This window comes from Aplidium turbinatum, chromosome 17, assembly GCF_918807975.1.
Source record: "Aplidium turbinatum chromosome 17, kaAplTurb1.1, whole genome shotgun sequence".
NCBI classification, from domain to species: Eukaryota; Metazoa; Chordata; class Ascidiacea; order Aplousobranchia; family Polyclinidae; genus Aplidium; species Aplidium turbinatum.
The window spans coordinates 5,421,112-5,448,438 of record NC_137488.1 but is presented as its reverse complement, the minus strand read 5'-3'; the positions used below and the strand labels follow the sequence as shown (position 1 = coordinate 5,448,438).

Genomic DNA, 27,327 nt, shown 5'->3' with positions numbered 1-27,327 from the left:
AAGCACTAATAAAATATCTATCATAGAAAAAATCCACCATGATAAATATTGTTCTGGATAAAATCCCTTTGGTATATTATTTCCCTTGTAAGAAATTAAAATTATTTAGAAAAAAATATGCTTGTTAATATTAATGTGTTATAAATTACTACAGATACTAAAATTCTTATCAAGTGTTTGCAAAAATCATAAACACAAAAAAGTACCCTTCTATGTTTTAAATCTTGTGCTTTCTTTTGCTCCCTCTAGCGCTCACTTGTTTAGAATGACAAGCAAACTTGTTCTCAGCTCCGTTTCGAAAAGTCTGAGTTGTAGCGTAGTGGTGCTGTTTGTGTTGGTGGGCATTGAAAGTAATATCAGTTGACTTAGAAAGCTTTCAATATCACAGCGTTTAGCAAGCACATTTAGCTTGTTATATCAGAGTCTAGTGAAGAAATAAAAAAAACGAAAGTGTTCGCAAACGATTAGTTAAATGTGATGTTTACATTGATTTCCCAGATGCATGATGAATCACGGATGCATGATAAATTGTTTCACTTTTTTATATTAATCTTGGTAGCTTCGGGTTTGATTCAAATTGTATCCTTTGTTGTTTATGTAAAGTACACGTATATGCTTAAAGGTCTACGCAGCAAAGTGCTTGATAACGTGGTACAAAACTCTCAAGACTGGAACGATTACAAAGTGCTGTTGAACTTCGTGTTTGACCACCTCAACACTACAATCCACAAAGAAGAAAGTCAATCAATAAAGGACTTGAATGTCAGCTTAGTTACGCAATGTTCTGTCAACAACTTGCATCATTTGATAGAAACATTGCAACTATGGAATGGACCAATATCAGTGGCTGTATTTGCGCCAGGTTATCACTTTGTTCACGCCGTATTAGCATCTAAAAGTTTCATTTATTGTTACCCTGATCGAGATGTGAAATTACACGTTGTTTATCCTTCAAAATACCCTCCTGCGTTTGCAGATAAAGCATTGTGCCTGTGGAACAATATCATAAATATTGATGATGAAGCGGTTGACTGCATGAAGCTATCAGATGCGCTACGACAAATCGAAGGTTTCAATTATGCCCTCGGCGATATACCTTACCCACACAATACATTACGTAACGTTGCCAAGCATGGAAGTACGACAGAATACATGTTTTTGTTAGATGTGGATGTGATGCCTTCAGCCAACATAAGAGAAACTTTCTTGAAGTATATTACGCACAAAGGGTTAACCAACAATCATTCAAACTGGAATTCTAGTCAAACCGTTTACGTAGCACCTGCTTTTGAAATAGAAGTTGACTCACCGATGCCAAATAGCAAATCAGAATTGATTCAAGCGTTCAAGCAAAAACAAGCCAGAGTGTTTCATACAGAAACCTGTCCGTGTTGCCACAAGCCCACGAAGTAGGATATCGTAGTTGTAAATTGCAATAGCTTTTTATCTAGCCCACTGTAGCCTATATCTGAAGGGAAGTAGCCTGCAATTGAAGAATGAGTAGCAGTTCAAACATTGTATGAGTAGCAGTTCAAACACTGTATTGCGCATATTTCTTACTTTGTTTCACCGTATAGCGTTTGATGGCAACATTGTAGCCTACTGATTCTGGCAATCTCAAGGAGCGTTTTATGACATTTTTGCATCATTTTACAGTGAAGTTTTGCTCACTCTGTAAGAACTAAAGTAGGCATAGCCTACCGATAATGTACTCTATTTACGTTAACTGAGACATTGCACCTACAGGTATGACGACTGGCTGGCTATACCAGAATCAAACGACTTTCCTGTGGCGTATGAAGTTGCTTGGGCACAATCGTGGGAGCCATTCTATATTTCGACTGTCTCTGTTCCAGACCACGACGAACGCTTCAAGCAGTACGGTTATGATAGGATCAGTCAGGTTTGCTTGTCAGTAGCATTGACATGGGAGTTCAGGGGTAGTTTTGGACCTAAGCCCTGGATAATTTTAGGAGCCCGAAACCTTTTAAAAAGCCGAAAAAATGAAGAAACCACAGCGTATTTTTGGATACAGTAGTTTCTTTTATATATGTCTTGATTTGGGGCCCAAGGATCTCATTGGTACCAGGCCCGAAATATCCTCTCAACGGCCTGCTTGTTGTTGTTGTTGATAATGATCATGGTAGGCCTACACATTTGAATTTTTGTTTTGTGTGTAGCCTATGACATAATAGGCTATGCTACGTGAACACTTTATCGCAATGGACCGTGAAGTTATTTCCCTTTGAGAATTTAGCAATATTGCTCAGCATAAAATATAAATAAACACTCTAACATTTGTGTTGCCCTTTTCGGAAGCAGTGGAAAGTTCCAGTTTCCGACTGTGGAATTCTTGGGCCAATGTATTGAACAAGATTTTTCACAGCAGCTGTTATAAATTTTGTATAGGCCTACTTTACCCTTCTTCTTCTTGCGTTTAAGGCCGCCGCTGGTCATTTTGTTATATCCAGGTACAGAAGCCAATGGATTGTAATTATGTTTATCGAGCATTGTTGAATGTTGAGTCCACATATCTATCCTGGGGTCGTATACAGGACATTGGTAGATAATGTGGTATGCAGTCTGAAAATCTGAACTTCATGCAAGATGGTGAATCAGCGAGGCCCCATAGAAACTTCGTACTTTGCATCGGCCCAATTTAGTCCCCAAGGGATTGAGTTTCGTCCATTCCTTTCGAGATAATAGCCAGCTGCTGTAGGTGGTATAATGATATTGTAAAAGATTGTGAATTGAATTGGTTTTGTTACTTTTTTCCATTCACTGTTCCAAACTTCAGAAATTTGGAAGTTGGAGTTGCAGATAGCTGCAGCATGCATGGCGGAAAAAGGGTGTCAAGATTTCAAGCGCTGGTAGGGTACTAGCACCCCAGGATGTTCCAGCTCAACATTTTAAAAAGTTGCTACGTGCTGATAGCTTAGCATGGAGAGTTTTAGAATGGTGTTTGTAGGACAATTGTTGGTCAAGCTTTACTCCTAAATAGGTGAGATTTGGTTGTGTGAGAGTGGGTTTTCGTTTAATAAAGACTGACAAATGGCGCGTTGATTCCATGCTGCAGCGATGAAAGAGTGTGACAGTGCGTTTTGCCAGGCTCGATTTCAACCTCCATAACTTCAGATAATTTGAGCTTTGGACCATGTTATCTGTTAGCACTTCCTCTACTGCATGCCAGTAGTCTACTTGTCAGAATGGAGTAGTGTCAGATCGTCAGCATAGCCGTACTGGCGTGACGTAGTTTTTGGCATGCCACTGATGTACAGTAGATGTTAAATAGTAGAAGTTATAAGCATGATCCTTGCGGAACACCGTTTCTTAAGCGGCAGGACCGGCTGCATTGCCCATCACTGGTCTTAAGCAAAAAAGGTCCGATTTTCCAAAATATTTGTGAGAAATCGCACTACATTTTGTCCGAGATCATACGGAGGAGCTTTATTGCTAGCCCTTGGTGCCACACAGTGGCATAAGCAACAGTAGGATTCACCAAGATTACTCCTGCTTTATTGCCCTTCTCGAAATCTTCCTCAATATCCTCGGTCAGCTTGACTGCTTGATGAGTAGTACAACGTCCATGCCGAAATCCAACTTGTTTTTTAGGAAGCTGGAGGTCAATAACTGGCTCGAGTCTAGTTAGCAGAAGCCGTTCCAGGATCTTATATAGAACGCACAGGTTTGATGTTGGACGATAGCTTGTGAGATCTTCAGTAGACTTGTTTGGTTTAGGTAGTGCCACTACAGTTGCTTTTTTGCCGGATTTTAGGTATGGCCTGGAGGGCCAGGTAAGCAAAATAGAATCTTTTTAACCATGTTACACAGTTGGGGCCACAGTGCTTTAGGAATTCTGGAGGAGGTTGGCCCTAATTGTAATTAAGAATCCTGGTTGGCCTTACTGTAAATGTAATGGAAGCTTCGAATCACTACACTAGAGGTGTCTAACTCAAACACGCAGCAGCGCCATTTTTTTCTTATAACTTACTCACATCTTAAAATATTCGAACCGGCCCATGCTTTTCAACAACGTCAATACGTTGTTGCACGTTGTTGCACGTCAATACGTCATGCACGCTTAAACTGCCGGTATCATAATGTCATACAGATTAGAAATAGGCTTAAATGTTATTCGTCGTAAATGCTGCTATTGTTTTGCGTTATCAAGAAACAATAGAACAACAAACCATAGTGTAACAAATCTTATTTTTTGGCAAAGGTGAACAGTAGCGCCGCTACTTTTTTGGTAGAAGTAGCGGTAGTGCCGCTACATTTTTGTTGGAGCAGCGGCTACAGTCTCGACGCTAATTTTTTCAATGTAACGTAAAGGCGCTACATTTCTTTCAGTCGCACTCCCGCTACACGCTACTTTCCAATTTAAAATGAAAAAAATGACTCGTTTTGAGAGATTTTTTATGGAAACAATGCTTGCAAAAATCAAAGCAGAAATCATTGGACTATTGTGGAAAACATGAAGCCACGTTTATACCGACAAGAGTGACATCAACACCAGTCACAACTCCGAGGATGAATTTTTTGGTTTGTTAGTGCCATCGCATGAAACATCGGTACGGAAAGAAAAGTCAACTGTGGAGGCCATTTTTCAGGCATAACTCAACAAGTCGCATTTTGAAATGCTCGTGTTTTTGAAAGATGCGTAACAATAAATTTCACTTAGAACGTGTTTTCTGTAACGACGTTGAAATAGCAGTGTGAACGAATGATTTTATTCGTTTCCAAGATCATTTTGGTGTCACAACATGCTTTCTTTGTCACTCTGTTAAGACAAAAGTAGAGGTATCGTGCGCTACTATAAAAGTAGCGGATGCCTACCTCTGGTTTTTGGCAGATTAAATTTATCAAAAATTTGAGTGCCATTTTCAAATACTCCGCCCGCCACGTGTTGGACACCACTACAGGCATTACACTACACCTTCTCGACAAGTTAGGCTACTGGCAACAAACTAGGTGCGACAGAATGAAGGCTTTTATATAAACTCAATTTGCTCCTTCTAGGAGCGTTGACTAGGGTCTAGGGCCCGTAACCTTTCTAAGAGGCCCGAGAGCTTGAAGAAACCACGTCGTATTTGCTAGATATGAAACGTTCTTCTCGGAAGTGTCGTAACTTGGGTCCCGATTAGGCTATCTCATTGGCAGGCTACCTGGCCCAAATTATCCTTTCAACTCCCTGGCACCTTCATGTCATGCACGTCGTACAACAAGGTGCATTCATTGCATAATAGAAGATAACTATAATTTTTCAATGCATAATTATGACCAAATTGATATTGTTTACCAAAATTAACTTTTTTGCCAGGTTTGTGAGCTGTATATTGCGCATTATTCTTTTGCTGTGCTCACAAATGCGTTCGTGGTGCACAAAGGTTTGAAACGCCAAGGGAAATTTCACCCACAAAAGCATGAAGAAAACCGAAGAAATTTCAAACTGTTTACAAACGTAAGTTTCTACATAAAACGAAAAAATTGCATTGGAAAATACAACAGGAGACTTTCACTGTAGATTATTGTGCGATAGATTGAGGCCTAATGCAAAAGGTGTTGTGACCGCAGCCAATCTTTGTGTTTGTTAGGCCTAAATTATTTCGGTCACGAGCACGCTTTAATATCCCTGTAACTTCCACATTTTTCGATACCCCTGATATGTTATTGCTAAGTAGGATAACAGTGTATTTTTCGCTTTGATGGTCGGAAATAGCTACAACTAGTGTGTCTGGTCCAAGGCTAGTTTGTAATTGATCTCAGTTCAACGTCATCTTAATTTTAAACGAGTATATTCGTATCCAGAGGTTGGCAGTAGCGCGGCTACCTTTTTGTCGGAGTAGCGGCGCTACTTTTATTTTAATGTAGCTGTAGCGGAAAGGCGCTACATTTTTTTTAGTCGCACTCCCGCTAGTTTCCAATTTAAAGTGAAAAATGTGCTCTTTTTGAAGAGTTCTCATGGAAACAATGCTTGAAAAAAGCAAAGCAGAATTCATTTAATTATTGCAGGAAACATCAAGATATGTTGATACCGATAAGAATGACACCAACACCAGTCACAACTCCGAGAATGAAATTTTATTAATGATGTTTGTGACGAGTTTTGTCTTGTTGTTTGTCCGAAATACTTCAATTTTCTTTTGACTATTTGTAAGAGAATTTTACTTGAATTGAATTTGGATAATACTTCATCGTGAGTGACCTTTTGTTTCCATGAAATTTTTAACATTTGCCTGTAGCCAATGTCCAGCGCTCGAAGGCATCGATTCGTTTCTCTATTTTTTGTGACACTGTCAAAGCTTCAGAATTGTATTAAAGGGTTGACCTGATATAGCATTTTAATATCTCTTGACGAATTGATAAATTAAATTTTGATTGGTTAAAACATTTTTCATTTTTTTAAATGTAGTTCTAGCAATTTCTATCCGTCGTAGAATTCCATGGTCAGTTGGTCACACCTCCCATCTTCAGTTATTAAATGTCTAAGATAGGAAAAAGATTTTACTTTTTGTATAATTTCATTGTCAATTGTAATATGGAGCACTGGAGAGTCTAGTGATTTTGAGATTATCATTGATTTGTTTTTTTAGCGTTAATTTTCATATTAAATTCTTTACCAATTGAGTTAACATTGTCCAATATTTCTTGAAGATCTTCTTGTGATTCGGTCAACAGAACAGTAGGCCTATCATCAGCATGGCGTAAATTCGTTCTGTTCAAACCGCCAACTTTTACCGCTTTCATATCATGAATGCGTCGAAAAATCATTTCTGCATATAAGTTAAAACGACGTGGAGAAAGTTCACATCCTTGGCGCACTCCACGCTTGATATCAATTTCTTAAGAGAAATCTTTTTTCATGCTAATAAATGCTTTTTTTTTTATTCTAGTAGGTTACAAATTGATAATAAAACGTCAGTCTTAAATTGCCATTCATACCAATATTGCACAAAAAGCAAATCAGTTTCTCATGGTTTAACTCTATCAAATGCTTTCTCATAACCAATAAAACATGCATAAAAATACTGTGATAGCTTATAGGCTACACCTTTATCTACCACGTTGTAACTCTCACAAATTGTTCTGAAATTAAGTAGGCTATAGGCTACCTTCTCGTGTTTTTTTACTAGTCATAAATCTACTTTGAGGTAGACTAGAATGTTAGTAGCTGTATCATTTAAGGTTTCTTTAATTTTATACTAACCTCTAACTATCCTAGTTTCTTGTGTAATTACTTGAGGAATTTCTGTTTGCTGTAGGCTAATAATTCAAATTTATTGTGTACTGTAATACTGAATTTCTCTCGATGTTGTTAACTGTTAAATTAAGTAAACGTTCCGCCGTAGCCAGCGTGTCCTAGTAGCAGTGCCGGTCTTAGGGTATTTCGGGCCCTGGGCGCAATATGCTTTTCGGTTATTGCGGGCCCCAATGACAATGATCCAATTCAGTAGCGTAGCTAGATATTTTGAAAGGAAAAGGGGGGGGGGGGTGGTTTGACAGTCGGCGGGCAAAGCCTAACGGCGTGATCGCCAAAGGCGACACCCAGCGGTGGGTGTCTGGGGGGCCTCCCCAAGAAAATTTTAAAAAAATACTTTGAATTTGGGGCATTCTGAGAGCATGTTCAACAAAAATCTGGGTATGAATATTACTGTAAAATGGTGCTGTCAGGTGGCATAGTAAATTAAAGATAAGATTATGCTTTCTTTGGCACTTTTCGGAAATAAAGCTATGTCTCTATGTTGAGTCTGGATGCAACTTATTTCGTACCCCGATTTCGTACAACAAATTTAGACCTAAAAAAATAATGTACAAATTTCAACCATTTTCAACAAATTTCGACCTATTTCGTCCCCTGAAAAGATTGAGAGAAATTTTGAAATGTTTGCGGCAACTCTGATCAGCGACTTCGGCTCTGTTGTGTTTTTTCTCGATCTTTTCAGGGTACGAAATGTTCAGGGGACTAAGTAGGTTTCACCCGTTGAGTCTCTATGTTTTCTTGTTGCTAATTGCTTTGTTGAATTCACTTGTTGAGTTTTTCCTGTGGAAATGACAAAATTACTGCATTTTCTGAGTAAATTGCGGGCCCTGTGCGATCGCACGGTTTGCACACCCTAAAGACCGGCACTGCTAGTAGATTAGGGAATACATTTCGATAACGTGGGTTCGATTCTCACCCCTGTCATAAGCTAACTCTTTTTTCTTCTGTAAATACCAAACAATGTTCACAGCATTGATGAACTCTCTGGCTAAGTGCTAAAAGGGTCACAATTGGACGGTGGCCACTTAAACGCAGCATCTGATTGCTGGTTCATGCCTTCCAAAAGTTATGTTAAAGTGGCTACCACTGTGGAGGCCTTTTTTCAGAAAGAAGCAAGTACTTGATCTTTCCTAGAGCCGATTTATAATGTCATGCAACACTTCATTCCTTCCAGTATTCCGGTAGAGATTTTTCTCCGTTGGAAAAGACGTGCTGAAGCCAAACCGGGCAGCTCAGCAACTCGCATTTTGAAATGCTAATGTTTTTGAAAGAGGTGTAACAATAAATATCACTTAGATTTAGAACGTGTTTTCTGTAACGACGTTGAAATAGCAGTGTGAACGAATGATATCATTTGTTTTCAAGGTAATTTTGACGTCTCAACGTGCTTTCTTTGTTAGTTTAAGTTAAGACAAAAATAAGGGTAGCGCACTGGGCCACTTTTATCGATTGGTAGCGTTAGTGTTCCAGCGATCGATTGCCCTCTCTTGGGTTTGGAATTGGTGTCAATGTTGTTGTTTCGTTATCTCGCGTTTGTTTTCAAGGATGTGGCCTCACTGCACAAGCAGGCACTTCTACTCTTATAATCGCTTTTGCCGCATGCCAAATTGTGTGTTTAAAACCACGCTCCTTTGTGTTGGAAAACCAGTAATTCCCCAAGTATTCGTTGAAATGAGCTGCTGTCAGGACGGCTTTTCGTGGTACCATTTGGATGACGGTTAAGTGCAAACGGTAGCTTAGTGTCACTCTTCGTGTGTAGACGCAGACCTATCCAGACATGATTTGTTGTGCAGGCTAAAATGTGATGTTGTTACAGCAATTCAAAGAAGACTTGCAAGAGAAATATCCCAATTCTTCCCGGTCTTGCCAAGAAACAGGAAAAAGGCAGGGAAAATCCAAAATAAAATTTCATCCAAAAATACAAAGGTAAAACTACAGTTAATGTAGCCTACTCCTTAGGCTATGTGGGATGATGATAACAAGAACAACTTCAATTACACAAACTGTCAGCTTTCAAACCTACATATTCTCCTTTGTGACTCTATTTGATTTTCCGGTAGACTAACAAGGAAGCTATTCCAACTTTCATCTAATTCAGAACACTGAAAAATTCTTAAATATGCCAATCGTTCAATACCATATACTTAGACGACAGCCAATACTTAGCCAATACCAGACGACAAATGGCTCCTCGTGCCCCATCCTGTGAGTACCATCTGCCTTCAACCAGATGAGAAACGAAATTTGTCAACAAAGAGCCTCCACCCGGACGGCACAGCTGCAAGGGGCAATTGATAAGTTCAGACGCCCCACCATTCTGCAGCTCAACATAGAAGGCTACACAACAAGCAAGACCAAAGTTGTGGAGCAGCTTGCCCATACCAACCGGGCACTCGTCATCCTCCTCCAGGAGACCCACTGCACTTCTGCAGATAGGCTAGCCATTCCCAACTACACGCTAGCCGGGTCTACCTTAAGCAGGAAGCACGGCATTGCCACGTTTGTGCATGAGAGCCTTAAGTGGACGTTTGTCGACCAATCTCCAACTGATGCCGAGATTGAGTGGGTGTGCATATGTATCTCAGACTACAACATCGTCAACATCTACAAGCCCCCACCCTCGCGAATGTTGCCATCATCCCTTCCAACGTTCCCCTCCCCCAGTCTCTACGCTGGCGACTTCAACTGCCAGCACATCGACTGGGGCTACAACAACACAAGCAGCGACGGAGAATTGCTGGCTGACTGGGCCTCTACAAACCATCTTGCCCTCCTATTCAATCCAAAGGAACCAGCCAGTTTTCACTCCGGCCGCTGGGGAACAGGGACAAACCCTGACTTGGCCTTCGCGAGTGTCGACAGCTCTCATCCAGACAGACGTGTGCTTGAGAAGTTCCCGCGGTCCCAACACCGGCCGTCTCTCATCATCGCCCCAAAACTTGTGGCTCCTGTCCCGAGTTCACCGGTGAAGCGATGGAACTTCAAAAAAGCCGATTGGAATCAATACAGCCTCCTGACCAATGAGTCTGCTGCAAAGTTACCACCGACTGAAACATGCAACGCAGACGAGGCATACCAGGACTTCTGCAATGCCATAATAACTGCGGCAAAGGCCACAATACCACGTGGCCATCGAACCAGCTATAAACCATGCTGGGACTCTGAGTGTGAAGCTCTCTACCGCTCATACCTAGCCGCCACAAGTGGTGCTGCTTCTAACACCGCCGCCACCAGACTACTTGAGCGGCTGGACACAAAGAAGCTTGAGCGGTGGAACGAAGCTGTCCAAACCATCGACTTCTCACACTCAAGCCGCAAAGCATGGAGCATCATCAACAACCTCACTGGGCGCTCAGCAAACTCCCCTCGTCAGTGCCCCGTTTCTGCTAATGCCATCGCTTCCCAGCTAGTGCAGAACGGGGTGTACAAGACAAAGGACCGCAAGGCATCCCGCCTTGTTGCCAAGGAAGTATCTGCCCTATGGCGAGTGGAAACACCACCAGAAGAAACAATCTCTGGAGACTTCACTCCAGAGGAATTCGCCACCACCCTCCGCCTAGTGAAACCACACAAGTCTCCAGGGCCCGATAAGATCTGCCCTGAGCTTGTGCTCCATGCTGGCCATGCCCTAAAGTCCTGGTTACGTAGATTCCTCCCTTCCTGCCTGCACCACCTCACAATCCCAAAAATCTGGAGAAGAGCTTTAGTAGTTGCGATCCCTAAGCCTCACAAGCCACCAGAGGACCCAAAGAGCTATCGTCCGATATCCCTCCTCTGTGTTCCTTTCAAGATCCTCGAAAGACTGATCTATGCCCGCGTCAACCCAATCATCGACCCGCTCCTTTCAAAAGAGCAAGCTGGGTTTCGGCGCGAAAAATCCACTGTAGATCAGGTCACACTGTTGACCCAGGACATCGAGGACTGCTTTGAGGCAAAAAAGAAGGCCGGCGCTGTCTTTCTAGATCTCACAGCTGCCTACGATACTGTATGGCATCGCGGCCTTACTTACAAGCTGCTTCGCCTGCTTCCTGACCGACATATGGTCCATATGATCATGGAACTTGTCAGGAATCGAAGCTTCACCCTCACCACCGGCAACCCACGGCGAAGCAGACTGAGACGCCTGAAAAACGGCGTCCCACAGGGATCGGTCCTGGCTCCACTTCTTTTCAACATCTACACCCACGACCTGCCAACCACGGTCTCCGCAAAATACGCTTATGCGGACGATCTGGCAATTCTCCACTCCACAAAGTCGTGGGAAAATCTAGAAGACACCTTGAGCCAGGACATGCAAACCATCTCAGCTTTCAGAACTGGCGACTGAAACTCAGCGAAACCAAAACTGTGGCGGCAGCTTTCCACCTACACAATCGGGAAGCTGATCGTGAGCTACATGTCCACAACAACGGAAAACCTCTGTCCTTCTGCCCCGAGCCAAGGTATCTTGGGGTGACATTAGACAGATCGCTCACATACCGCCACCATTTGGTGTCACTGCGCAAGAAACTGACATCCCGCGCTGCATTACTGAAGCGCCTGGCAGGCTCTAGCTGGGGGGCGAGGGCTGACACTTTGCGAATAGCAGCCTTAGCCCTTGTCTACTCTTCAGCAGAGTACTGTGCACCTGTCTGGTGCCGCAGTGCTCACTGCCACAAACAGCGCCCTGCGCACAGTGACCGGATGCCTGCGTCCCACACCATTGGACAATCTCCCCATTCTCGCTGGCATCCAACCTGCTGAGCTTCGTCGCGAAGAAGCCACTCTGTCCCTCGGTCGACGGGCACTGGAGCCTAATCATCTTCTCCACCACAAGATCTCTGCCTTCCCAAACGGGCACCCCCGCCGACTGAAATCAAGACACCCATTCGTGCCAGCCGCTCGGCTTCTGATCAACGAAGCTGACGAACAAGACATCTCTGCGGCTACTTGGGCGGACCATAAATGGCATTCTGAATGGAGGTCAAGCACCACCAGACTCCATTCATTCATCCCCACGCCGACACACGCCCCATCGGCCTGACACTACAGAGACAGGCATGGGTGCGCCTCAACCGTCTCCGTACGGGCGTCGGGCTTTTCCGCTCAACCATGCACCAATGGGGAATGACTTCTTCCTCCTCCTGTGAATGTGGTGCCGAGAAACAGACCGCAGACCACATCATCAATGACTGTACCATCTTCAAGCCACCTAACGGAGTGGAAGGTCTGCGCGTCATGGATGATGAAACTAAAGACTGGCTGCTCTCTAGCAGCCTTCCAGTGTAGTCCGGGAACATCGTGAATCTGGGGTGGTAAAAGGATAGACCCTCGGCCCCAGAAGCTCAGACGACGAACGAACGAATACCATAAAAAGTGTCGTATTTGTGATGAACAAAAAGCAAGAAACGACGTCAAAAACCTAATGAAGCAGTTCATTTTCATAGACTTCATGTTGGTGCCTCTCGAAATGAAGACCGTTTAAAGATTAGAATAGTTTTCATGAAAGTGACATATGCAATTCAATTTTGGTAGAGAGGTGATTTTTTAACCATAGACAACATATGTAATAATTACGTTTATGTTGTTTGCAGCAAGCCCTCGAAGGCAACAACAACGGGAAGAAATATGCACTCTGATCTGTGAAAGATTTGTAAGAGAAACGAATCAATTATCGCACCGCTTTCATGCCAGCCATTGGTGAACGATATAGTCTTGTTGTGACGTGCATGTCGTGAAGTGTTTCACTATTGCAAACAAAAATTAGACACACGGTTTACGGACATGACTTTGTATTAAACGAGAAACTACAAGGAAAGTGACCTGTTCTTCTCAAAAACAGCGCTAACTACGATCGGCATCCATGGCATGAGAACCTGTTCTGTTATTCAAAATTTCATAAGAAATTGCAGTTTTCAATCAATAAAGTAGAGATACCATGTGAAATCTACCGTGTACGCAGCTACCCAGTTATCGAGAGTGACACATACGAGTGTAGGTAAAACCTGCACGTTCCCGATGATGATGGATGTAGGAAGTGACAGTAAAGCCAAACCTCAAAATTTGCAGCAGGGCTGTGGACGTGTGGAGTCAGGGGAATTTTGATGTGTCCGGAGTCGTAAAAAACGCTGATTCCGGCTTGATAAAAAACGATAAACAATAAAATCTTTGCTTGCAATCTTTTCTCAAAATAGTATTTTTTGTTTTCCGTATTGCGCTTTAAAACTTAAATCGAAAAGAGAAATGTTTGTTCTTATCAATTTTTGTAAAAGTCGCCGTTCAAACTTCGATCACCAGTGAAATTAAATAAAAAAAAAAGAAAAATGCCAAAAATAAAACAAGATCTAACAATACTAAAGCCGGAGCCGGTCAGTTGTAAACCGAGGAGTGGTATATTTTTCGTCGGTTGGGTTAACATTATATTCATAAATATGCCGATCTAAACTAGACGATTTAATCTAGAGCAATTGATAAAAGAAAAAAGCAAGCAAATATCGCAATGGATTGGTTTCGAGCACATAGCTTCTGCTACGATTCCCCGTCCTCTTCAACCAGCTTAGTGACAGAGTTATAGTGGCCTCCTAATCCAAGCTCGTGCCTATGGTACCTGTTGGAAAGAAGGATATGTTTTACAAAGGAGACTCGTCAACAAGTATGAATAACTGGCCGTTTTACCTTGCTTGGAAGTTGCAGAAAAAGAAAAGAAATTCTATCACACATTAATGTCATGCGATGGCAAACAAATTTTTGGGTGAATCGATTTCTTTTCCACTCTGCTTCACATCAGAACTTCTCTCATATATTTGATGTAAGTTTCTATCATATCAACAATTTACCGAAGTACAAGACACGAATTCTAAACTATACATTTTGCTTTACACACGTTATTATTTTGGTTACTCACGTTAAAATGAGGTTTTTGGAATCATACTGTTCGCCGTGGATTGTCACTGGGGCGGACGCTTGCACCACGTGGATAGGCGATTTTAATATATGGCAAAGGGCAAGCAGCTCAACTTGACTGCCCCATGTCGAGGGCTTCGTTATTTCCGCACAATACCAATTGAATTCCTCTGAAAAAATACATGCAATCTTAAGCAACGGTAATAAAACGTTGAAAAAAGTTTCAAAAAATCTTTGAAAGACTAGTCACCGTCAGTAAACATATCCCCAGTATCCTTGTTGATTAAAAACGGAATGAAGTCTTGTTTGTTTTCAGCTATATAAAAAGCTGTTTTCTGTCGCAATTCTTCTGTACTCATGGTGAGATCTTGAGCTTGTTTTAATTGATCTTCAATGGCGGAATACATGCAATTTCCGTCTGAAGGAACCTGCGTTATAAACAATGAAATGACGAGTGTCAGTATCTTTCAAAAGTAAAACCAGTATGTTGGTCTGTTTACAACAAAGGCCATTATTGAGCCACAAACGAGTTAGAACATTATAGAGTCTGCTGCTGTGCCGCAATGTTGTTGTATCGAATGCTTGGTCAAGTGGTGAGAAAGCCTGGGCCACACTCGAAAGGATGTCGGTTCGACACAGCCCAGAGCATACGGCTGTGTTTCTGCAAGACACTTAATGGCATGCCAAAACAATAAGCAGGTGACATGTCTCTTTGCTGCTTTCAGTTGTCTGTTGCGTTGCATCTGTGGTCGTAGTGTACTGTATGTTGTTGGACTGAGCGCAAAATAAAACAACATGACTATTATGATAGTTCGGCCAGCACGATTACAGAAGGTCAAGTAATAATAGCAACCCACCGACTTCACTATCAATCCCATTTTCATCAAACTTTCTTTGATCTGTTTTTTCTCAAGATATCTCGCCGTGTTCGCGTAATTCGCTTCAGCTTCAGCAATGCAGGCAGCTTGTTCTTTCGCTTTAGCGGCTTTCTTATCCTGAACCACATCGGCATATAAGGCATGTTGAAGTGTACAAAAGAATATATTTTTTAAAGAATCATATTGAATTTTGGTTTGAATCTTTATGCTCATACTGAGAAAGCCTACAGCTGATAGATTAATTATTCTTGGCATATACCTGTACAATAGTCCCCGCGTATTAAGCCCACAGGTAATAGGCTCAGCCGCTTATTTAGCCAAAATTGGTCAGGGATTACTGAATGTAATACAGAAGTGGCAGAGAATTGTCTTCCCCTTAATTTGCCCACCCGCTTAAAAAGCCGAAATTTATCCGGTCCCGAGGTGGGCTTAATGAGAGGGGACTACTTTTACAGTCTTTGAACCACTGACGCAGGCCCGGTTATAGAAATTGGCAGAATAATGTTTTCGATTGTTGAAGTGTTGTTGTCTCGTCTGTGAATTCTTCCATCCGCTAGTGCCGCTGAATGAAGAGCAGTTCTTGAAATGCGTTGGTCAAGGGCACACCCCAAGAGTTGAGCTAGCGCCGTTTGATCTTGGAGTTTCTTTGTTCATGAAGTCAGGTGCTTAACCAACTATGCTATCAGGGAGAACAAGCATTGCTTGTGCGTAAGCTTAAACAAAGCCAGAGCAATACATTGATCGCGGCATTATCATGTCATTTTCACAAACTTTGCACCAGTGAAATTAGAAGAGGAAATTTCGACTTGAAATTTTAATTATCAATGCGTTCCACAGAATTGTTGTTGGTAACTATGACTATTGACTAGTCGTTGATGTGTTGATTGATCATTTGAACTGTCAAGCCATTGAACTGTCAAGCCAATACACAGTCAAGATTTTTCACACTTGCATATACAATTACTTGAACATATATATTAGATCAAGAAATCACATATACACACGAACCCTTTTCTTTTGTGCTCGACTAACTTTTACAGGTCGGGTCTCTTCGTCTTCCAAAGTCACTTCATTAACTTTGATAGCAAGGTCTTCTGCAGTGTTGTCATTCTAAAATATGTATGATCTTAATCCAATGATAGAGTTTAAGATATACAAAAGGCTGTTCAAGGTTGTTTGTGTATAAATAATAATTAGACCCATCAGTTATAGCAGGTTAACAATCGTGCAACAGCAAAAAGCTCAAAATCATGATTTAATTTTATGTCAAAAATGATATGTTTGACAGTTGAATTAAGAAACACGCTAAATGTAAGAAAGAGTTTTAAAAACATAAAAGCATTCGTTTAAGTTATCAATATTGTTATTTTCAGTGATATATATATATATATAGAGTCTGTGACAATACAGACTAAAAACATTACAAGAGAAGAAAAATTTGTTTTGTAGATAAAATTAAATACTAGAATTGATCTGGTTGCGAGAATTAAAATTTGCTAGTTTAAATTGTGAAATTTTATTTGATTAAGCTTACATCACATATGGCATAATTCTGAAATATATTAGCTAACACTGTCAGGGGGTGTCCAAACTATGGGCTGAGGCAAATTTTGAAAATATAATTGAATATGGCCCACACAAGAAGCTTGAGGTCAATTCTGTTGCGCTTTTCAGTTTCAACACTAGATGGAGTCAGCCATGGAAACAGTGCTTCACAACTGCTATCGCTACTAAACAAAATTAAGCAAAGAGAAATTTTACTGCGAGTCACCAGAAATGGCAGCATCCAAGAAACGAAAATTAGCACCTGAGTGTAGAAAATTTCAAATGATTATTTTTTCAAAAAAATGCAATCTCGCCAAACACATACGTGCAAGAAACGTTTACAAAGCCTAATTTTAATGGGAGGGTGGTTCGTTTGAGCAAAGATGGTCTAATTATAATTATATAATGGTCCAATTATAATAATTATAAGATGGTCCAATCAAGTGAAGAAAATTGCACAGAAAAATTAATTTAGATTTGAGACCATTAAAAAATTGTCCGATTAAACATGGGCCAATTAACCAGGGTTGATTGTATATATAACTGAAAAGGTTTCGTGACTGCCTTCCCTAAAATATACAGTCTTGAAGCTAAAGTCGAATTTTAAAGACAAAAATGAGTGAAAAATGTAATGCGAGCCGTCAAGATGCACAAATAGCATAATGAGGGTTGTGGCTAAAAAAAACGGACACCCCTAGCCTAGATAAACTTGAATTAACTAACTTGATAAAGGTACACACACGGCACTTTGTGCAAATGTTCCATTTTTCAAATTTCATTGCATAAGTATATAAGCCATAGGTTGAAAGCAAACAGTAAAAGTACTAAGAAAGCAGCTGTTGGTGTGACTGTAATATACGCCAGCGGCTCTAGCCTTCCGAAAAAATTCTACTTGCCAATACATGCACAATATCTTCAAACTTGAATTAGTATTATAATATTGCACTTTACGTGAAAAAAGAAAGATGTATAATACATATATACATCAATTATATCATTTTGGAGTCCTTGGAAAAAATATTATAGGGGTGACATGTGATAAAAAAAAATTTTCCGAAAAAGCAAAAGATGCACTTGAGACAGTTGTGAGACCAGCAATGATATGTTGAATCATAACGAAAGCATTAGCCATGATAAAAACACAAGTGAAGAAGATGCAAGTGACAGGGATGAAAATGTTGATGAGGCGCTTCGCAATAGACAAACTGGACAATGTGGAATGCAACTATCAAAAGGTAAAACCAATAAGTTTGTTATGTTTTAAAGAAAAAAAATGGAAAGATAAGATTGTAGTGCCTCGGAGACAATGAAGAAAGAATTAAGTAAACAGAAAAATGTGATTTGAAATGAAGAAAAGAGAGGCCAAAGTAGAAATTAAAAAAAAGTTTACAAGGGAGAGTTGAGAGGTAACAAAATAGAAAAGTAAGTTTTGGACAAGAAAAGGGGGAAGAAACAATCCACATCAATGATCTCACGTAAAGTGAATATAAAGCCTAAAAAACAAGTGCCACTCATACATGATAATTATGATAAGCAGAGAGCCTACGTACTTAAAATTGTACAAGCATAAAATGTAGAATCAAGATCATAACTTTCTAAGATTGAACAATGATAAAAAAAATCATAAGCGATGATGTGCACAAAAATTTACTCAATTTATTGAATCCCATTGCGATGGCAGCTGACTTTGGTGGCCTTTTGGTCTTTCGCTGCCATTCTTGTGGTGCAAATTATTTGTGTTTATTGTGTTTTTGTATATTTTTGTTTTTTTTTCTTTCTTTTTCGCCAACAAAACAAAAATAAACTGAACCGAACCATTCTACGTGTTCAAAATAACATAAAAAATGCTTGCAAAAATTTGGTTGCAATTTTTATACCTGCTTATTTAAAGCATGCAATTCTTTTTCCTGCTTCAGCTTCAAATCATTTTGCATTGTCTCAATGGTTTTCCTCATCTCTTTTACTTTAGCCTTTTGATTTTTGGGAACACTTTTCTTCAGTTGTTGAACATTTGCTGAAAGAGAAATGTGTTCTGAATAAAAGCTTCAGCAAATAACAAAATATAGTGATTGGCTTGGCTTTTAAATATTTTCCCTATATTCAGACTAATCTCACATGATTATCATTTTTCGTCACTGATGGTTGTGGTACAAATTTCTTGTCAGCAACCATACAAAAGCTGTCTAACCATACACAACAGTCCTTTTTTCAAATCTCATATGAAAACTACTCTTCCAAGCAGTAAACTCATAATGATAATACAATTTTTTAGTAGTGTTGGTGCATCAGTTTTAGGCGTAACAAATGTCTTTTCATAAATTTGAAAACAATTGTTTCAACACAAGCTTTGGTTTTGCATTGACGTGAAACAGTATCTTCTTTTATCTTCAATCACTATGGGGTAGCCTACTCATCATTGCGTTTTGTATCATTGACAATTTGACATAACTTTAATTTACACTCAGTAGTTACCAATGCAGTAATTACCAGTTACAGTATAATAATGCAAATATATATGTTAATGCAGATGGAAAATCTATCAAAGTGATAGAAAATTTATGAAAATGAAATATAACTTTAAAAATCACAGTACTGCAAAAATTTAAATGTTAACTGCTTAGCTAATGAAATGAGGTTTAAGGCTACAGTCAGCAGCTTACCCACCGTAACTTATAAAATATAAAATTGAAAGTAAAACCTTAGAAAGGTTTGACAAGCATATTCATGGCAACACTGCGTGATACAAAATCATCCAGTCAAAGATTAGGCTAGACAATATCAACAGATATATGAGAAGTATGAACAGAAGAACTGTAACATGTTTCTAACTAACAAATTCAAATTATGAGAACATTTGGCCGAAACCCATGAAAATTGTAATTTGCAAATATACTTCAACTGTGCAAATTCAAAACCTAAAGTCTGTTTTAACAGAATTTATGTCACGCTTCATGTTAACAAGTGCCACTCTCATGGAATTTAGCCCACCACATCCGTATTTCTGAAGCGACATGACTGTGTAGCTCAACCGGTCTGCTTTCAAAACTCTCATTATATTACTGATAAAAAGGCACTAGGCTACATTATGTAATAAGGCGGGGAATGAAAAAAACTCGTAACGTATATAAACCATAAGGATTTCCATTTAAAAACAGATGGAAGAGACTTTCAGAACAGACAAAAGAGACAAAACAGACTTTCAAAACAAAACAGACCACTCAAGAACAAGAAGGTGAAAATCATGACGAGAGAATGTTGCTTTTCTGACACCTGTTGCAATGAACTAAATTGATTCAAGTTAGGCAGGATACCGCAAGTATTTCTCAATTTTTCGAGTAAGAGCTTGTAATTTTGATTAACAAAAAATATATTTAACATTACATTTAACTTGATCGATTGAATCTTTATTTTCAGACTGGGAAAGCTTCCTGCAAAGCTTAATCCTGGCAGTTTCGCATACTCATAGAGGCTTTGAATCACTGATGCAGGCCATGTCACTGAGATTGACAGAGTGAAGTTTTCAATTGTTGAAGTGTTGTTGCCGGAGAATTATTCCATCTATTAGGTGCCGCTGAATGGAAAGCAGTTCTTAACATGCATTGCTCAATAGGGTGGCTCGTTTTTGAACTTTTTTTTAAAATTCTATCGGGGTAGTGGGGAAATGGTGCCAATGAGTGAGAAAGCGCTCATGACAAAATTTGAGATTCGTAAAAAATTGTCTTCAGCCTCCTCATGGGGCCCAAAAATCGAAAAATGGGATCAAAAACGCAATTTTTTTCAAAAATATTTTTAGTTTGGGTAGATACAATATTGTTTAGATACATATATCTAATTAACTTTAAAAAAAAAATTAGAGTCATTTGAACTATTCCTTCAGCTTCCTCACAGCTTCTGAAAATTTTGCATTTTTGTGGGTGGTTACATGATACATAATTGCGTTAGACATTTTGCCAGCTATAAAACGTCATTGTATTTCTCTTTATAGACCTGCCCTGAGCTGTTGCGTCATTTTTTAATGAAATTGGGTTAATTTAGTAGGAAAAAATGACGTCTTTTATTTGAATTTACGTCACTGACAAAGTTTGTAGTTATGTAACCACAAACAAAATGCGAAATTTTCAGCAAAATGAAAATTTTCAGAAGCTGTGAGGAAGCTGAAGAAATAGTTCAAATGACTCCAATTTTTTTTCTTAGGCTAATTAGATATATCTAAACAATATTGTATCTACCCAAACTAAAAATATTTTTAAAAAAAATTGCGTTTTTGATCCCATTTTTCGGCCCCATGAGGAGGCTGAAGACAATTTTTTACGAATCTCAAATTTTGTTATGAGCGTTTTCTCAATCAGCGTGCGATTAAAAACTTATATGACTCTGACGTACATCCACACAACTTATGCGGTAATTTGCAGCAAACGCTTTATCTGACTCTTGTGATGTCATATTACTATTCGACAAACAACCGCAGAATTTTTGGTCGTTCGACAAGAAAAAATCGCAGCCCTGGACAGAAACCCTAAATTATCTACTTCTAGCTATAATACACAGACTCAGTGTCTCTCGCTAAGCAAAAGCTTAGCCTACTCTAAAGACAGCTCAACATCAAACAGAATTACTGTATATCTGATGGAGTTACCAAGAAATATTTAAATCAAAGTACCGTACTACAAAAAAAAAAGAATTTAAACATTAAGTATATTTGTTTTTACAAAGATGGATATCCTTGTTTTGTACTCTATTTGGCTAGTCCATAGTTAAGTACAAGTGTTGGAAATTACCTTGAAGATCCTTTTTTTCTTGACGATGTTCAGCCAACAGCTGTTCTAGGGGGCTAATATCTTCAGACATTTTAAATATGTGTTTTTAATATATTTTCATGCAGTTTATGCAATTACAACAAACCAAATTTTATAAAAATATGACTTTTGTAAACACACAAGTGACACATCCAGTAGGCTACTGCTAATGCGATTGTGACAGCACAAGCTAACAGCAAAAGTAAAACGCGTTTTTATGAAGGGGATCTCCCTCCAGTGTTGCCGAAAGTAACTTAAAAAAACTGTGTAATAAAATTGTCTGTTTCTGTGAACCAACCCAGCAAACTGTCCACTTGAAGCGGTCGACAGTTGATTGTCTCATCACTAGTATAAGGCTTGCTAATTACTTAACAAACAGTTTACCAGTCTCACTTTTTAATCTTTTTAATTCCTAATCTTTTTAATCTTACTGTTTTAATTTTTAAAGGAGTCGCCTACTTCGCAAATCTATTTACAACTTTTTATGTAAGTTAGATGTAAATCTTCCAAAAATTGTTACATAAATGCTCTCTACAATTATGATGCTCTTGTCAAATCCTCGTATTTCAAATGTTCCATTCGCAGTTTACTTGTTAACAATTCTCCGCAACAGCATTATCTGTTAACCGGGTTATTATGCTTATTCTTGCATTTTTTGTCTTTTTGCATGTATGGTAATTAATATGGACTTATTGGTCTGATGCAAATAAAAAAATAAATAAATCATGAATCGATTTCGCCATCACAGCAGAGTGACTCTGATCACAGCATCCTCAGTTTGATCATGTCGAGGGAAAGTCAAGGATCTTTCCGATGTATCTTTAGCTAGTGATGCAGAGACTCTATGGAAATGTTTTTCTTTTATTTTTTTCCATCAACGGATCTAGAGCGAAAAAGATCACAAAAATCAAACTTCAATAATCGATATACCGGCTCGCCAACAAACGGAACGTGCAGGTGCAAGTACCTTCTCCTTTTTAATTTTTACTGAGCATCAACTTATCTTGTTTCAACGTATTTTGCAGATGCTTGACAATTGTCACAGTAACAACACTGGAGGCTGCTTAACTGCTTAAGCCTACTTGATGACTGTCAGTCTTTGCTGCTTTTTGTTTATTGTAGAATCGAGTTTTTGTTATTGTGCCATTTTATTTGTATTGTTTATAATTGTGCCGTAGACTACTATACTTTCGCAATAGACGAAATAAAAAATTTCTCTCACTCTCTCTGTCGGTATCCTGATAGCGTTGATGAAGCTTTCATCCCGTTCAGGACGTGTCGTAGGTCTATTTGTTATTAGCACAAACAGTCGACAATAGCCAATTTTTTCTTATTGAAATCATGTAGCGAAGCGTAAAAAAATTGCCAACTTGACAATTGACCTTTCTCGTGTGGTAGGATAAGCGGAGCTTTGTAGCGGACATGGCGAGTTGTATTGTCGATACGACCGCTCATATTTAGCCGTCCGTACGACGACAATAGGCTTACCCCTGGACACGATGGTGACAAATTGGTGACCAACAGGACACACAGACTTCAATGCCCTATGTTTTAGATAATTTCAAGTCCAGGTGTGAAGGCGAAATGCAGCACCATAAGCACAATATAAGCACGTCAGCAAGAAGAACTGAACCTAGAGAACGAAATACAAAGCAAAGAATTAACAAAGGTCGACCAATCCTATGCCGAAATTACCTCATGACCATTTTCAACCAGCCGCAAAACAGAACGACTGTCACAATCAATGCGCAAAGCCTAGCGGCGGGCTGCTTGTATCTTGATCGAACGTGCTGTTTTGATTGTAAAATTCTTATGCTATAGGTTATCATCGGTTATTGTCCTGTAGTAGGCTAACCTTTGATTGCGAGATCTCTATTGTGTAATGTATTTCCAGAAGATTCATTCAGAACAAGCCTGGAATGTTGTTTTGTTTTCCACTATTGCCAAATGTCGTTTATGATGACGTCATAAAGATGTTTACAAGTATATCTGTGATTGCGAAATTTTTATTATGTAACGTATTTTCTAGTTCATTCTACTGCTAGGCTACGTGCAGATCTAGAAGCTTCTTTAAACTTGCTTTTCTACGTTTAGTGCAACGTGACAGAACAATGAGTCCTTATGATGTAACATTACGTAACCTTATCGAAGTTACTAAACCAAATAACCTGCTATAAGTAGTGGTGTAAATTGATGGATTATTATTATGAGTTGATTATTATGAGACGAGTTGATTATGAGAGTTGTGTTATGAGTTGTGGATTGGTAATAGGTGCAGAGATTATTGTTGATTGAGAGTTGAATTAATTGAATACAAGTAGCCTAGATGAGAATTGGTGCTGATATAAATTGTGTTCGAAATTAAAGTTATTTGAGAAGCTGTTCGTTAAAGTTCTTCAAGAATTTTCATTATCATTTCACCAGTAGAAATATTCGACATTTAATTGACTGCCTTTCGGTAATATTCCATTAAACTACGTCACTGAACCTTTCAAAGTCTCTTTCCTGGTTTAGAGATAGCAAGAAACTGTGACAACGACCAACTAACAACACCAGGATTAAAAGCTAACAATCCTAAAAACTAAAATATTAATAAAGCTATGGTTTTATTTATTGTCACTCTATAACTGCTATGGGCTTTTTACGACATCCCAGCCAGCAATGACAACTGGGGTCCAACTGGGTAGCCTACTAAAGCGGCAATATATTGGGCCTCAACTGAGCCACCCGATCGGATCTCAGTTATATTTGTTCGTAGGCTCATGTTTTTAGGGTAGCCACTTTAACAAGTCGAAATTCTGCCACTGAAATTGACTACAATGCAACCGCCAACCAATCAGAACGTGTTATAAGAGGCTACCGTCCAATTGTGACCCTTCTAGCACTCATCCAGAGAGTTAATGCTTGTTTTGAACTTTATTTGGTAATTACAGAAGAAAAAGAGCAATAGCAGTGGTGAGAATCGAACACGTGTCAATGAAATGACTACTTTCTAGCCCTAACCCTAACCCCATCGCCAACCACCAGACAAAAAATCCATCCTTAATTTGCTTTCTATGATCTTCTTTTCGCCATTTTTTACGTCACTTCAACCGTAGCTAATGATTGGTTGGCGGTTTCATTCTAGTCAATTTCAGTGGCAGAATTTCGACTTGTTAAAGTGGCTACCTGTGGTCAATGTCGCGTGGTCATACCAATGTATGACAATCTCGCATCATGCGAGCAAGTGAACTTATACACGACGTTAGAACATAAGCGGAAAGGAGTTTCGGACTTTAACCCTTTGCTTTTCAACGTTTTTTTGGAAGTTAACTGCTCAAGGGGGGGCCGTTTTTGGATCAAATTCAATCAGCTGTTACGTGTTATCCGCTGGTGCTATTTCAACAGAAGTTGCACTGGTGTGAAAACAAATCATTTGTCTATAAGTTTGAAAAGTCATTATTTTAAAATTTTATATGTTAAACTTGATATTTCAATTTTTGCAAAGGTACCCAAAAACGACAATTTTGATTTATCTTGCCGCTATTTAATTACCATGCTAATCCGATTTCATGCAAAGTTCTGAATAACAAAGAGCTCAATCGACTGCACGAAGTGTGTGTGCGGTGTGCCGAATCATCGCGTTGGTAAAGATTTGCGAGCAAATCTTATTGTAAGCTACTCACTGATTCTAAAATAGTTACAATCAGAATAATATTGTTACACGAATTTGCAAAAAAACAAAACTGCGTTTGTTGTCTTACATTTTTGTCCTAAACTAATGCATTCCGAAACTCATGGCTAGCTTCTAGTTTTATGGAACCAAATTTCTCATAAGTAACACCTTAGCCTGCTTGAATAGCTGTTTACATCTTCGTTTGTGTATTTTAGGTCTACAATTGAGTTTGTAGTATGAATATTTTTAGTAGAGAGAAGACAATTGAACAAGTTGTTGAAATTATCTGAAATTTCTAAGTTCAAATTAGGTGCTTTTGAAATTGTGGATTTGTGTCAAGTCGCATCACAAATATCATGCAGGCTCCATCATAAGTCATTTCGCTTACGGGTGTTTATAAACATGACTCATAAATTACATCCACAAAAAATACAGCATTTACATCAACAAAGCTAAGTTCGAAGCCCACTTTTATTGAAGATTGCGTCAATCAATTTGAAAATACATTTTTAGTCCGCCAGCGTCGAAACAATGCAACGGCGAATTGAGGAACATGCGTAAACAAAGGAAATGTGAAATAACCCACAGTCAGCAAATCTACATAAATTTAACGTTTACAAATGTTGAATCAATGTAAATAGACTGGATTGCTGACTGGGTCCTTATTGTTTGAAGCACAAAAAATACGCGTAAAGGCGACAACATCAGCAAGGCAGTGATTATGTTTCTGGCCAAAAAAAATTAACTTTTGGCTTCAAAGATAAAAATGATTATAACGAAGCTTCAAAGTTTGTCGTAAAACATTTTGCAGAGATACAATAAACATAATCACTTTGTGCCAGATTGTGAGAAGACTTCCTAGATTCTTTCCAACCATTTGCATGATTGCAAATTATTTTCTATAACTTTATATTGCCAAATAATGGCTTCTTTGTTGAAACAACGTGGCTACAATTCTATAAAAAATTCTGAGGCCTACTACATTGAAGTAATGAAAAAATTTTTTGTGATTTTGCTGATGACGTTTTACAATATCCGAGAAGTAAAAAATAACAATGATGAATTATTTTACAAAACCGTGGTTTGCAAGCGCTTCACAAAAAATTGTTGGGGGAAAATTTACTATTAGACGTAAAACGTTTGTAAAAGAAAATTGTCGGTTTACGTATTTATAATGTTTATTGCGCTGTTATCGAATTATAAACTGCCTGTGTTGTCTACCTTTGTGGTTGCCGGCCAGCTTAGAGCAGCATGCAAACTAAGCGTTTATGGTATTTGCATCGTGTTATGATTCTCGAAAATTTCCCACAAGGTCTTTATTTTTATCGTGATATTTTCTGCCTCTTTTGTCCTAAACTTGAAGTTATTGTGCAGCACAATCCACATCGGCTTTTAGACTCAGTCTTCATTGAAAATCTTTTGTGTGGTGCATCATTTCAAGTAGTGTCTTCCCCTAAACTGTTACACAAATCGTCCAGAACCAGGTTGATTATTATGTATCTTACAGCCGTTGAGAGCCTGTTATTGTATGTGTAGAATTATTACTGTAGATGTCTGACTAAATTCATGCCAAAGTCGAGCAAATTCTGCTTTCGGGATCCTTGCCGTTATTTACGGTATTTTTTGTTGATAAGTTTAGGCAGCATTTTTCCAAGATAAATGAAGACATCGGTATTGTTCGTCACTTAGATTTAGTTTTCTCAGCATTGTTTATTCATTCTTTGATTCACTAGTTTGTCCCACTTTTGGTATAATCGGATCGTTTATAAATGGCGGGTCTTCACAATAGCCGGCCTCTTATACATTGGGGCAACGTATTCAGATGTTGAATCAATAAAGAAGAAAGCTGATTTGTTGTTTGTCTTATGTGACGCCTAACTTTATGCCTCGTCAACATTACAAAATATTTTGTAATGTACATTATGTACATTGTACATTTTGTTTGTACATTACAAAATATTTTGTAATGTAGATGAGGCATTATCATCTTTATTTTGCGCTCTTTGGAACAAAACACAGTGCACTGTGAAACAAAAATACAGGACATAACAACAAGTAGGCGACATAAAGCAGGGAAGGGACGCCATCGAGTTAGCTGCTATACGTGTAAATGGAGCCTATCTCACAATTTTGAGTGTATCTCACAATTACTGTTTGCAAAAACGCTATTTCTCCGGCTTCTCCAAAAAGCATTTGCAGTAATACATTTCCTCAATTGCAAGTTTTGTCAATGAGAGCATTTCCATAGAACGTTTATTTCGAAACCAGGTTTTCGTGTCTTTACCCAAGAGAAGATTTCTTATTGTAACG

General features: G+C 39.0%; 2 protein-coding genes across 2 annotated transcripts; one reads left to right on the top strand and one right to left on the bottom strand.

Annotated features, from left to right (window-relative positions):
- Positions 1-607: 607 nt before the first annotated feature.
- LOC145786340 (beta-1,4-glucuronyltransferase 1-like) lies at positions 608-12,955 on the top strand. Its single transcript, XM_082597981.1, has 5 exons — positions 608-1,409; positions 1,747-1,903; positions 5,321-5,461; positions 9,078-9,187; positions 12,835-12,955. The coding sequence occupies exons 1-5, from the start codon at positions 613-615 to the stop codon at positions 12,884-12,886; spliced, it is 1,257 nt and encodes a 418-aa protein (XP_082454107.1). The 5' UTR covers positions 608-612; the 3' UTR covers positions 12,887-12,955.
- On the bottom strand, positions 12,634-21,733 carry LOC145786341 (deubiquitinase OTUD6B-like). Its single transcript, XM_082597982.1, has 7 exons — positions 21,345-21,733; positions 18,444-18,580; positions 16,030-16,131; positions 15,001-15,138; positions 14,394-14,571; positions 14,145-14,313; positions 12,634-13,847 (listed from the first exon to the last, which is right to left on the bottom strand). Exons 1-7 carry the CDS (start codon positions 21,412-21,414, stop codon positions 13,769-13,771), a joined length of 873 nt encoding a protein of 290 aa, XP_082454108.1. The 5' UTR covers positions 21,415-21,733; the 3' UTR covers positions 12,634-13,768.
- Positions 21,734-27,327: the final 5,594 nt, after the last annotated feature.

Coding starts and splice junctions, on each gene's coding strand:
- LOC145786340 (XM_082597981.1), top strand. CDS start 613: ATGCTTAAAGGTCTACGCAGCAAAGTGCTTGATAACGTGGTACAAAAC. Junction 1,904..5,320: donor GTTATGATAGGATCAGTCAG/GTTTGCTTGTCA, acceptor CTTTTTTGCCAG/GTTTGTGAGCTGTATATTGC. Junction 5,462..9,077: donor ATTTCAAACTGTTTACAAAC/GTAAGTTTCTAC, acceptor ATGTTGTTACAG/CAATTCAAAGAAGACTTGCA.
- LOC145786341 (XM_082597982.1), bottom strand. CDS start 21,414: ATGTCTGAAGATATTAGCCCCCTAGAACAGCTGTTGGCTGAACATCGT. Junction 16,132..18,443: donor TGCATGCTTTAAATAAGCAG/GTATAAAAATTG, acceptor TACATATTTTAG/AATGACAACACTGCAGAAGA. Junction 13,848..14,144: donor TCCAAAAACCTCATTTTAAC/GTGAGTAACCAA, acceptor TCTTTCCAACAG/GTACCATAGGCACGAGCTTG.